This window comes from Apium graveolens, chromosome 4 (assembly GCF_009905375.1).
Source record: "Apium graveolens cultivar Ventura chromosome 4, ASM990537v1, whole genome shotgun sequence".
Lineage (NCBI taxonomy): Eukaryota > Viridiplantae > Streptophyta > Magnoliopsida > Apiales > Apiaceae > Apium > Apium graveolens.
The window spans coordinates 283,785,196-283,798,348 of record NC_133650.1 but is presented as its reverse complement, the minus strand read 5'-3'; the positions used below and the strand labels follow the sequence as shown (position 1 = coordinate 283,798,348).

General features: G+C 33.4%; 1 protein-coding gene across 1 annotated transcript; it reads left to right on the top strand.

Moving 5' to 3' along the window:
• The first annotated feature begins 5,798 nt into the window (after window positions 1–5,798).
• Window positions 5,799–7,479, top strand: LOC141717189 (uncharacterized). The gene is made up of 4 exons (XM_074519290.1): window positions 5,799–5,934; window positions 6,122–6,325; window positions 6,424–6,639; window positions 6,940–7,479. The coding sequence occupies exons 1-4, from the start codon at window positions 5,932–5,934 to the stop codon at window positions 7,285–7,287; spliced, it is 771 nt and encodes a 256-aa protein (XP_074375391.1). The 5' UTR covers window positions 5,799–5,931; the 3' UTR covers window positions 7,288–7,479.
• Window positions 7,480–13,153: the final 5,674 nt, after the last annotated feature.

The following is a 13,153-nucleotide window of genomic DNA, read 5'->3' as shown; positions in this document are numbered from 1 at the left end:
GTATTTCTCCTCAGACCTGATTCAGGTTGATACTTTGTCTTTGGTACTATCTCCCCCTTTTGGCATCTAGACTTTTTAGAAGAGAGGGAATATCATCCAACTTATAATTTGTAGCATTCTGACCTGCTTCCAGAGATGTCAGCTTCTCAGACATTTGATCTTACTTAGTTTTATGTTGAACATCCTCTTTTTCAAGCCATTATGTTTGTTTGTTCCTTTAATAGTCACTGAAAAATCATCAATATCTTCTCTAAGATCAACATTATCTTGCTTGAGTGCAGAGATAGAGTAATGCAATCCTTTGACTAAGACTGTTGTGACCTTGATAGATGATTTCATAACAGAATTAGAAACCAAATGAACAGCATGATCAGCTAAAGTCTGAGCAGATTTCAGAGAGATCTTCTCTCTTAGTAATCTCCAAGAGTGATTCCATTCATGAGCCCTATGAGTAGAAAGAGTAGGAGCATGACCCGATGATGAACCAAAATTAGGCATTTTAGATGCTTCAATTCCAGATTTTAGAGCAGCATAATCAGGATTATCATTATCAGAATCATCAGACTCAGTATCATCACCAGAAGATTTCTCAGGAACATCAGAATTAGTACCAGGAACTATGCATTTGAGCTATAAATCAGGATTTCACTTAGAAGGCTTAGTTACTTGTGAAGATCCTGAAAGAAAAGAACCATAAGTACCTAAATCTCTCTTTTATTTTAAAGTGATCTCATCACTTCTCACACATATATTAATTTCAATAGTAATATTCAGCTCACCGTTTTCACTCTTTTCTACCTCTCCTTTTGCCAATTCAGGAGACTGTCTCTCGATAATTTTATTTTTCTCTAAATCTTTTATCACAAACTCACTAGAAATGCTCAACTCTATAGAAAAAGAAGAAATAAGAGGTGTAAAATAGGAGTGGTCTGTATTCATATAAATAAAGGTGTCCCTATCAATAGATCTATTTATAATCATTCTATTAGATAAAGTAGAGTGTAAAAGATTTGTACCTTGAGCTGTAGAAACCATTGGTATGGCCTTTTGTGGTTATACAAAGATGGCTTATGTAGAAGTACCCGGTATAGCAGGATGTGTAGTTTCAGGAACAGCTTCATCAAGAATTATCCCTGAGTCAGGAATGTGCTTCTTGTCAGAAATTGACCGTATATCAGGATTTGTAAAGAAGTCTGCAACAAAACTTTAAACTATTGGTTCTTGTGTGACTTGAGGTGTAGAAGCTTATTCAATCCTTTGAACTGAAGGTTCTTGTGTGCTTCCCTCAAAAATAGGATCATTGATAACATCATCTAATTGAGCAATATGCTTCTGATAAGCTTCCCTGTCCTGTCTTCTAAATATCATCATCCACAGAAATATGACTTCCTTGGGCAATATCAGGAATAGTCAAATGAATCTCAGTGCTTGCCCCTAAACTTTAAGCAGATGGTTCTTGTGTAGCTGGGGTATTTAACAGGTGCATCTTCACTTTGAGAAGATGGTTCTTATGTACTGTACCTCTTATGTGGTGATTGAAGCTTGGTCTTTTTATTGACATAAAATGTTGAAGTATTTGCTTTGCTCTTCACAGAATTCTACAAACCAACTTCCTTAGCAATTTTAACAACTTTGGCTGTTTGAGAATCGGTATTTGTCGGATCAGATATTAACACTATCTTGTCAGGAATTTCTTGAGATCTGTCAGGATTTGATAATGACTTATCAGGATTTGGAGATTCCTGATTCAGAGCAATATCAGCCAATACATTAAGACAATTTGTTTACTTTTGAACTCTTTATGTTGTCTTGATCAGTCTTCTTTTCTTAGGCTTAGAAGCTGCAATTGAAATTTGGTCTTCTTCTACAATAGTGTAGGTAACCTCCACTGGTCTAGAAGGCATCTTGAACACAATTGGTCCATCATTGTCACTCTCAGTATCTGATGGCTCATCTACCAGCTTAACACAAGTTGTAGTCTTCCTTCTCTTTCTTCCTACATTCTCCTTGATGCTTATTAATGAGGAAACATTTTTCTTCCTTGCTCCACCTTGTTTCTCCAATGATTTAGGTGAATGTCAAACAATCTTTAGACCTAATTGTCTCAGAGACACATTAGTCTTAGCTACTGTCTTTGATTTTGCAACTGATTCTTTTTTAGAAGAACCGGAGGTGATAGAGTGTTTCAATTTAAGCGAAGAAAAATGAACACTTTGGTCAGGAATAGGGTTGGAAGTACCTTGTTCCATAGTGTCAGGATTTGGAAAACTGTACTTGTGAGGCATTTTGTTAGACAAAAACACCCACAATTCTCTTGGCAGAACTATACATCTCCTGAAATTATCTTTCCTTTTTGCTAAATCAGTCAGAGATCTAAACTTGATTTGAAAGATCATCACCAAATCATCTTTTTCAAAACTTTCTCCAGGAAAAAGATATGTAAAAATCAATTGTAAGAACCTAGTGTAACCGACACCACCAGCTTTATCACTAAATCTAGCTATCAGAAATTGTATAATAATGTTACCATAATAAAAAACATGACCATATATCAATAATTAACCTATCTATAATGAAGATAATGGAAGGGCATCAAAGTTAGATACCTTATTCAGAGAAGCTCGCTGATACAATGAAAATAGAAATTCCATTCTTTTCTCAGCTTTATTCTGAACATCTCCCGAGCCTTAGTGAAATCAACAATATGACCAATCTCTCTGACCCATTCAAAGAGAGTTGCAATAGGAGTCACAACTGGTGTCCCGCCATTCAGCGCAGGCAATTTCAGAGCTGCCTCAACTACAGTTACATTGATCTCATAATCCTGATCTTTGTAAGTGAATAAAATGACCCCTTTCTCAGCATCAATAGTTGAATTCTCCCAAATCTGCATAATCAGGCCCTTGGTGCTTGTTTGAGTCCATATAAAACTTTGTCAAGTTTGTACACATGATCAGGAGATCTTGGATCAATGAAACCATGTGGTTGCTCAACATATACTTCATCTTCTAACTCTCCATTCAAAAAAGCACTATTGACAACCATATAAAAGACTTTTAATTTCTTGTGTGCAGCATATGCTAAGAAAATACGAATAGCTTCCAGTCTTTCCATAGGAGCAAATATCTCATCATAATCAATGCCTTCTTGTTGTGAATAACCCTTTACAACAAGTCTAGCTTTGTTCCTGATTATTGTGCCATCTGAATCTGTCTTATTCCTAAAAACCCATTTTGTGCTAATAAATGATTTGTTCTTTGGACTTGGAACCAGTTTCCAAACTTCATTCCTTTCAAACTCATTCAACTCTTCCTGCATTGCTTGAATCCAGTCAACATCCTTGATTGCATCTTCTACTTTCTTTGGTTCTTCCATAGTAAGAAAGTTATAATAGAGACATTCATGTTCAGTTGCAGTTCTAGTTTGGACTCCAGTATCAAGATCTCCAATAATAAGATCAGGTGTGTGATCTTTTGTCCATTTTATAGCCTTTGGCAGTTCAGTCTCATTTCCTGATGCCCCCTGCACCGGTGCTATCATTTCCATGTGAAGCTCCCTCTGTATCAGTGATGTCTGTTCCTGATTGAGAAGAGCTTCTATTCGAAAACTGTTCACCAGACTGATTTCAATTTTCAGTTGAATGATTACCTCCTGATGAGCTATCATTTGTTGTATTTGAAGTATTTCCAGTGGATCCTGTATTTTCTGATTCATCGTCTTCATTAGAATTTGAATCACTAGAAGTATCACTTTATGTCCGTGGATGTTGCTCACCCTCAACATGTGGATCTTCATGAATTAATACTAAATCAGGATCAGAACCGTCATCAGGATCCGACTTAGTTTCAGGATTTAAATTGTCAACAAAATTGGACAATTCATTGGAATTTGAACCAACTCCTCACTCGAGCCTTTTATTCGCAAACACAAGTTTTTCATGCGTGTCTTCTTCAATTGCAATGATTTTCTTGTCATCAAAAAAAGCATGAATTGATTCAACAATTGTCCTCGTTCTTAGATTGAAAACTTTATAGGCTTTCGATGAAGGATATCCCACAAAAATCCAAGTATCAGTTTTTCTGTCAAATTTTTTAAGCATTTCAGGATGTGTTCTGATCTTCTTCCAAAATATTTTATTTTAGCTTGCATGCTTTTGTCGAGAGAAAAATATTTCAGTGCAATCTTTATCCTGTTTTTACAAACTCCATTCCAAAGTGCAATATTTAGTTAAGTTTGAGATAAATAACGAGACTTAGGGTGTCAGCGTGACTCAGACTAGTTATCGTATTAGGCATTCCATGCACACCCGTTAAGTTAAAAGAATTTATCAAATATTAATGATTTGATTGTGAAGTTAAATTATTTAAGTTTGATTCGAATCTAGACTTATTTAAGAATTTACAAAAATGTAATGCAGGTTAATTTTTTTATTTCGGTTTGAAAGATACGAATAGGGTCGAATTTAAATCACAACGGTCTTAAACATATCATTTTTTAATAAATACGAATCTTACTTACATGAAATGATAAGTTATATCACTCAAAATTATTTGAAATTAAGAATATTACATTTATGACAGATGGTCAAGTTGAGTTCATCAAATATTAAAGATCAAATTGTTAAATTAAATGAATTTAGTACTATCAATATCTAGACTTGAATTAAAAAAATACAAGAATATAGTATATATTAATAAATATGTTTTCAGTTCGAAATAAATATTGTCTAATTCAAATTTACGGCTGTCGTAGGCATATAATTTTTAATAAATATAGATCCTGTAATATAAAATGGTAAGTTATATCAATTCGGACGTGCGGATTGATAGTATTCATTTTATGGTATTCATATTTTACATCTCGTCATCATTCGCGTTTTTATTAAATATTGTCGTCCGTTAATTAAGTTACGATTTAGAATATTAAATTGATGACTTCGAAGGTCAAGCCGTAGTCCCTATCCCTGGAAGAAGGGGAAGGAGTTAGGATGAGGGAGCGCCCTTTGCCCTAATAACTAATAAATAGGCGGCTTCGCACTCAAGTCGTTAATAAAATAGATAAAATACCTCAAGTTTTACATCTCCTTATCACTCGCGCTTTGTTCATTTAATATCATTGTGCATTAATTGTTAAATAAATATTAAAATTTGACCCTACAAATATTTTACCGGTAATAAATTTTCTTTATTTTTGTTTTTTTACAGGAATTTTCTTTATATTTCTTGAAGTTGGTTGTTTTGTATACCTAAAATAAAGCTAATAAATATATAAAACGAGAAAGTGTCACACTTCCTATCCAATGTGCCAGGTCGCCCATGATTTACAAATTGGACTGGGCCAAGTAAATAGAATCTCTACCCATTTCTGTTCGGATCTTGTAGCAGGACTTAAACTGCCAGCCCAGCCCAATATTCTAGCTCGAGGGGCTTCTAGATTTCTCATAAATATTCAGGTTTGACCTCTGAGGATCTTACGTTAGCAATATAAGTGGGTCTTTATCGAAATTCCTAAATATAAATGCATTTGTTAAACGGTTAGTAGATTTTACTGAGATATTAAGATTTTATGTAAAATTAACATAAATTTCATTTCCATGTATGTTTTATTTCTTTTTTATGACAGGTATAGAATCCACAACCCCCGGTCAAAACTTTGAACTTTTTAATCAATATAATGAGATCCTTATCGTATTTTTATTAATAGTATGAATAAAATATTAGAAATGTTATCTCCTTATCCTAGTACGTACGTACGCCTAATATGTGAGAAGATTATTTTGTTCATATTACAATCTTTAACTGCCTTCCAAACTTTATATATAAACATCTGGTCTTGTCATTTTATACTCATCCTCTCTCTTGGTCTTTCCCTCTTCACACCGCCTCTCTACAAAAACTTATTTGTCATCTTCTACATAACCTTCTGCAAAACATGGTGAGTCATACATGATACATGTACATTTATATATTCGGTAGTGGTTCTGGACAATCGATTTTTGCAGACTTATACGTTTGTTGTAGACGGAATTCTTTTATTTGCTATGAATATTCTTTTGTTACATTAGTGACACATTTAGACTGTCAAATATATATTTTTGTTAATTTTGATTGCTTTAATGTAGGTGAGTGCAATGGGTAGAATGGGAGAAAATGTGGAGATGTGTCCTCCTTGGTTGAAGCCAATGCTGAAAGCTAGCTACTACGTGCAATGTCCATCTCATGTAACTTGCAACAAAAATGAATGCAACATGTTCTGTTTGGATTGTATGGGGAATGCTTTTTGCTGCAAGTGTTTGATTCATCACAAAGGTCATCGTGTTGTTCAGGTACGTTGGGTGTTTGTAGTTTGTAATGGAACATTAGCCGATTTTATCTCCGTTTATATTTATTTTCTTGATCGTTGTTGTTTGGATTTGGAATGTAGATAAGGCGATCTTCGTACCATAATGTGGTGAGGGTGAGTGAGATTGAGAAGTACATTGACTTAGATTGTGTACAGACGTACATTATCAATGGTGCTCCAATTGTGTTTCTCAATGGAAGGCCGCAGCCAAGGCTTGGAAAAGGAGTTACAAATACTTGCAAAATTTGTTGCAGAAGTCTTCTGGATTCCTTCATGTTCTGCTCTCTTGGTTGCAAGGTAATATATTTTACAGTTCCTTACTATGTGCTTTTTTCTTAATTATTTAAGAGTATTTTCTATTCATTCGATTAACTTCTTGTTTTCTTTATGTCTAATTTAAATGTTGCATTCTTGTAACAGCTGTAACCGCCTATTTGAATCTCTCGTTATATTGAGAATCTTTATTTATTAAACGGAATCTTATATTTGTTACAATGCTAGAGATGAAAAATGTACTTTTGGTAGCAACCATTCCCTGACAATGTGCCTTGAGATATATCATAATAGACTAATGCCTTATTGCTTATTACTTGACAGCTTAGAGGAATAAAAAGGGGTGATCCGGGGCTCTCATTCACTCCTAAGCCGAAACGTGATGAGGACGAATCATATGGCTCTGAATCTGATGAGAATTTCATTTCTAAGAAAATGAGGAAAGGAAATGTTGTCGACCAATTACCGGATGCTCCTGTGTATCCCTCAGATTTTCGTAGTGTATACGGTGGTGGTTATGATGAGTCCTTGGGTGGTTTTAAGGATGTAGACGAGCCTGTTGCTCCCTGGACTTCTCCTGGTACCTCTCATTCCATGAATCACCAAAATCCCAAGGGACCTCCACAAAAGTCTCGTCGAAGAAAGGGTATCCCTCATCGTGCTCCATTTTGATCACAAGAGGGTAAACAAATAACAAGTTGGGATGGCTTTGCATCAAGTTGTTGAGATACTAAACAGCATACTGAATAGAATGTGTGTTTACGATAGTATATTACTACATCAACCATCAACCATGTATGTTGATTTTTTATAAAAGCAAAGTTTATTCAAGCAAAGCAGGGCACAGCCCCAATATTGTGTCAACCATATATTTTATTTTATTAGAGCTAAAATTGATTAAGATATCGTATCTCAAAACTTAGCAAGTTCTAAATACTAATTTCCTAAAAGAAAAAAGTTGGAAATACTTACCCAATATCCAGATATATTATCTTATGGGATATATAGGCATATGCAGAATTCAATGTTTCTCCTTTTTTTAAATGTAATTAAAAGATACATTATCTCAAAAAAGTTGCTAAAATAAAGATCAAATATTCAGATGTTTCTCCTATTTTTTAGATGAAATTAAAAAAGACATCATCTCAAAAAAATAGCTAAAAATAAAGAACATATGCACTAAATAATAATATAAACTACATTGATTAAGTAATAAATTTGTTTGTAGGTGAGTGTTAATGTTATAGAGTAATAATTTTGCTAATAAAAAATTTGAAAATCATTAAGGACATTTTTGAAAAAATGCTTAAATTCAAAAATATTTTTGCTAAAATAATATCACATTTTTAAAAAATTGCAAAAATAATTTTTTATTTGTAAAAATAAAATTATTTTTAATTATTTTTTTTCCAAAATAAAGTTTTATGCAACTAAATGCGATCGGGACTAATTTATCCAACTCCAGCAACCTCAAATTCAACCAAAAAAATTTGGTTGATTTTGGTTGTACCATATATTTGCAAATATATTTTCAGTAAATGGTAAAATTGTAAAACAAATATAGAAAAATAGTATTATTTTGTAATTTCTCAATCATTAAAGGATAAATGTATAGAGTAATAATTTTATAGATATTTAATATATTTAGTGTACAATATTGTTTTTTATAAAATATGTATATATAGTCACTTGCTTACTTTTCACCAAAACTTTCTTGATTTTTTTAAAGATCATTGGCTTATTTTTTATATGGAGTATAAAAATTCTTTAGATAGAATTATAATTATAAATAATTAAAAAAATAATACCTAAAGTAATAGAAATTACTTTATCATGAAGCAATACAATATCATTGTCTTGATGAAATAATAAATTTGATAAAAGTATTATTTTCTTTGATCTCGGCATATTACTAGGTTTAACCGTATATGTAGTGAAGATGCATATTGTGTTGGTCTCATACATTTATAAGTTTTGACACGAAATAGTTTGTATATTATCATCAAATAAATACATTATAATTATTTCATCGTTTTATTTATAGTCCTCATTGGATTGTCTTTAACTAATGTTTAAACTCATTTAAGACTCCAGATAAGATATATTAATCATACCATCTTATTTGTTACTCCAATATCAACCTAGATTAGGTGATGCATTTACAATTAAAATTACATTTTACAACATATAATGTATAGTTAATAGTAAAAATGACGATACAAACAAACTATGTAATCAAATGATAAAATAATTAACAATATTTTAAAATTTAATTGTAGAATCAAGTTCAGAAATTAATGAAAAATATTAAAATTAAAATTTGAAAGTAAAATACAACAATACTTGTAAATAATTTACAAACTATCCTTATACAAATATTATAACTTGCATACAACTTTCTTCAAGAACAAAAAGTAATATGGAGTAAATTGTGGGCCCCAGCTAAAGTCTGAAGTCTTAAATCTTGTACGGAGAGTATTGACAAATTGCTTACCTATCATGATGTGGTTGACCCATTCCAGTCATTTGTTCTTGTCCAATATGTAGTGGTGAGGAAGAAGTTCTTGTCCAATATGTAGTGGTGAGGAAGAATCTATTTTCCTTACTTTGGTTTTATGTCCTCTGGAAACTCAATGTTGGCAGAGAACGATCCCAGGTGTAGAGCAAGTTTTGAATGGCGAGTTTCACCACTGGTTGGAAAGTGTATTAGACAGTTGCAATCACGAGAGACATGCACTTGTGATAACAGTTTGTGCACTTGTGGTAACAATTTATTGGAGTATATGGAAAGCGAGAAATGAGAAGCACATACTAGATCCAAAAATAATGTTCAATGAATAATATTTTAGGATTGGCAAAGCAATACCTAGTTCAATAGAAAGGTCATTCAATGGAGGATTTAGTCTATTCCAGAATTGAAGGGGACAGAGCTGTTTTCTGGGTTAAGCCACAGTTAGATACTATCAAGGTAACCGTCGATGCAGCTATATTTGGAGAACAAGAAGTGTTTGGTTGTGATCTCGTAGCAAGAGATTCAAAGAGGGATGTAGTGCAGGCAATTTCCTTGGTGCGACACGGGTGTTGTTGGCTGTTGTCCCACGTCATTTTTGGGAGGGGCAGATTGCTAATTAATCAGCAGGCAGTTAACTCTAGTCGTATAAGACCTTTTGGTATGTGCCCAAAACCAAATCTGTGCGGGCACAGTCTAAAGCGTACAATATCATACTAATATGTAGTTAGAGCTCGCTCGCGGCCTAACAAGTGGTATCTGAGTTATGGTTGAAACGATCCATAACAATTTCATAAGGACTCCCAGAATGGACCTTGGAAATAATAGACGAGTTATCCCAGGATGGGCTTAAGGGGTAGACAGATGGACTTCCAGTATGGGCATCAGGCCAGATGGACTTTCGTTACGGGCCAAGGGGGAGCTATATCACACAATCAGGAGGCAGATCCGACAGATTTCGAGCCCGATATGTGAAGGGGGGATTATTGAGAGTCAAGGCCGGCCCTATATATTTGGGTGCCCTAGGCGGGATTCAAAAATGGTGCCCCGTATTCATAACCAAAAAATCACAATAAGATATATTCATTGTATAAAAGAAAACTTACTTGAATCTAAAGTAGCAATTGAATATAATGAATTTCTTGTACGCTAAATATCCAAGTTTTCAACCTCCTGCAATAATCTTCTGCAAGCCACTGATGTAGTATCATAAATATAGAACAGTCATCATTACAAGTACACAACAATGCCAAAATAAAGTTATAAAAATGAGTTTACCTTTATTGATTTTGAAACTTTTTTCTAAGCTTTTGAGATGTGAATCTCTCTATGATTTTGCTATAATCTAGAGAACTTGTCAGCTCACTTTCAATAGACAATAAAGCCAATCCATTAAGTCTATCTTGAGACATCGAAGAGCGGAGATAAGATTTGATCAGTTTCAATCTAGAAAATGTCCTTTCCGCCTCTACCACTATAACATGAATGGTCACAACGATTCTATAAGCTATCCAAGCATTTGGATAATTTATTTGTCTTGAACTAGAACTTAAATAATTAAGCACATCTATTGCCTTTGTTATCTCATCGGGTATTACCATTCGAAGCACTAGTAACTCGTTAAACAACTCTGCGCCAACAATATCATATCGCATATCATGTCTAAGAAATCCCTCAAGCTTCATGCAACAAGATTTTAACCCTTCATCATCACCAGATAAATGCTTCTTCAGGTTAAATAAAAACCCAAATTTTTCCTTATAATCTTGAAACTGTTTAAACCGTTCTTTGAGTTGAAAAGCATCTTGATCAACAATATACAAGAAATAATACCTTCTGAATTTTTGTTCAGCACTCAAGTTCAAAAGCTCAATTTCTCCAAACCTTTCACATTTTTACTTTGTTTTGTTTATTAAATAAATTTATTAATTATATTTTTAAAGTAAATTATATTTTAATTTTAAAATAAAGTTATCACAAAGATAATAATATATTTTAAAATTTTAATATGTCCCCCAATCACATATATGTTAATGTATTTTAATTAAAATTTGTATTTTAAAATATATATAAAAAAAATAATAATATAAAAAAAAATACACCTATATACATATGTTATTGAAATATTTTGGTGCCCCTGTGCGCGGTGGTGCCCTAGGCGGCCGTCTTGGTCGCCTTACCCAAGGGCCGGCCCTGTTGAGAGTTGTCCCACATTGTTTGTGGGAGGGGCATATTGCTAATTAATAAGCAGTCACTTAACTACATTAGTATAAGGCCTTTTGGGATGTATCCAAAAATAAATCAGTGCCGGTTTGGTTCAAAGCGGACAATATCATATTACTGTGGAGTTAGGTCTTCTTAGCCAGCCCAACAAGTGTGTCTCGGCTGGTATGACTGAAGCTATAACCATAAAAGAAGCCCTCAGCTGGGTTAAGAGGAGAGAACAGAAAAACGTGATAGTTGAATCGGACTGTCTGGCAGTTATTCAAGCTATAAGAAACAATGTATCAAGGTATCGATGTGTTTACCTTTTGGTTTGGTGATAGAAGAATGCTGGAAAAAGGTTGACGAATCAAACGTTATCTTGTTGTTTTTTACTGCTAATATGGCTGCTCACTTTTTAGCTAAAAAATCATATTCATTTTTAGGGCGAGTTATTGGTAGGATGAATGTTCACATTGAGCTCAATAATATACTGTTAGTTGATTATCTTAATATAAAATTTTCTTTTATCAAGAAAAATAGTATAAGAATATATCAGTGTTACAATAAAAATATAAGACCTAAAAAGGGCGAGCTTCCTCTTTTTCTCACATAGTGAACACGAAAGGCAAATTCCCGTAATTACATAGATGAGCTTTCGAATGAGGGAGAATAATGATATAAAATCATCAAAGGGCTTCCTCTGAAATGTAGGTATTAAAGTGTTGGGAGTGTCAGAATAATAATATAAAATCTTGCAAAGGCTTTCTTCTAGGAGACTCGGCCAGATCTTTATAAGATAATTAATCCAAAATACTTTTGTAACGAGATTAATCTAAAAGTAAATCCCAACTCATTTAGATAAGGATAGATGTAGTAACAAATCAAGACTATAAATATGCGGAAAATGCTAGAGGTTCCCAAGATTGTTACAAAAAATTTCTCAAATAATCTTGTAATGGTAACATTCCTCAAAATAAAATGGACCCTGCGTGTATTCATATTAACCCATGAATTAAATTTGGACACTTGTTATATCACGTCATTTTGTAACTATTTTGGCAAAAAATTGGGTAGACTAGCATTTTCTGAATACACGAGTAAAAAAGAGTTAGTTGAGAGAGAACTTTAAACATAGCCTAGTTGTACTAAATTTTATATATGGTTACAATGTTTGATCAACGAATATCGAAGTCGTTCATGAATGTAATGGTCATGCCTATGCGCATGTTTGATCAACGAAAACTGAAATCATTTGTAAACATAATGTTCACGCCTCTACACAGTGTGTTACACCACAATCAACAAAAGGAGTTAGTGAACAACCTTTCCATCTTCTGAAGATTTTCAATGTCTTTCCGGGATATTGGAGCAACACAATTAAGTGGTAATTCCTTTATTACTTGTTATCATTATTGTGTATATATTTGTGTTACATGCAGCCATATTTTTCCATTCTAGAAATTGGAATTTCTGTTGGGCATTGCGGATATGAAGAATCTGATGTTCATGCTTCCAAGTTTAATAAAAATGAAGGAAATGAAGAGGGCAATAAATCTCCATCATCACTAAATTGCCCCAAAAAACATTTTCCCCTTAAGAGTTACAAGGAAGTGGATCTGTTTAGAGACTCTACATCAGAAGAAACTGTTTGTCTAGATGATATTGAGGAGTTCAAGTATTCCATTTGCAAAGATGGGGATATCATTCAAAATCAAAGGACTTTTAAATTCATGTTATTTAATGTTCCCACAAATCTTACTTGAGAGTAAGGGTGGATTCATGTAGGGGCCAACAGGGACACTTGCCCCCATAGAACTAAAAAAT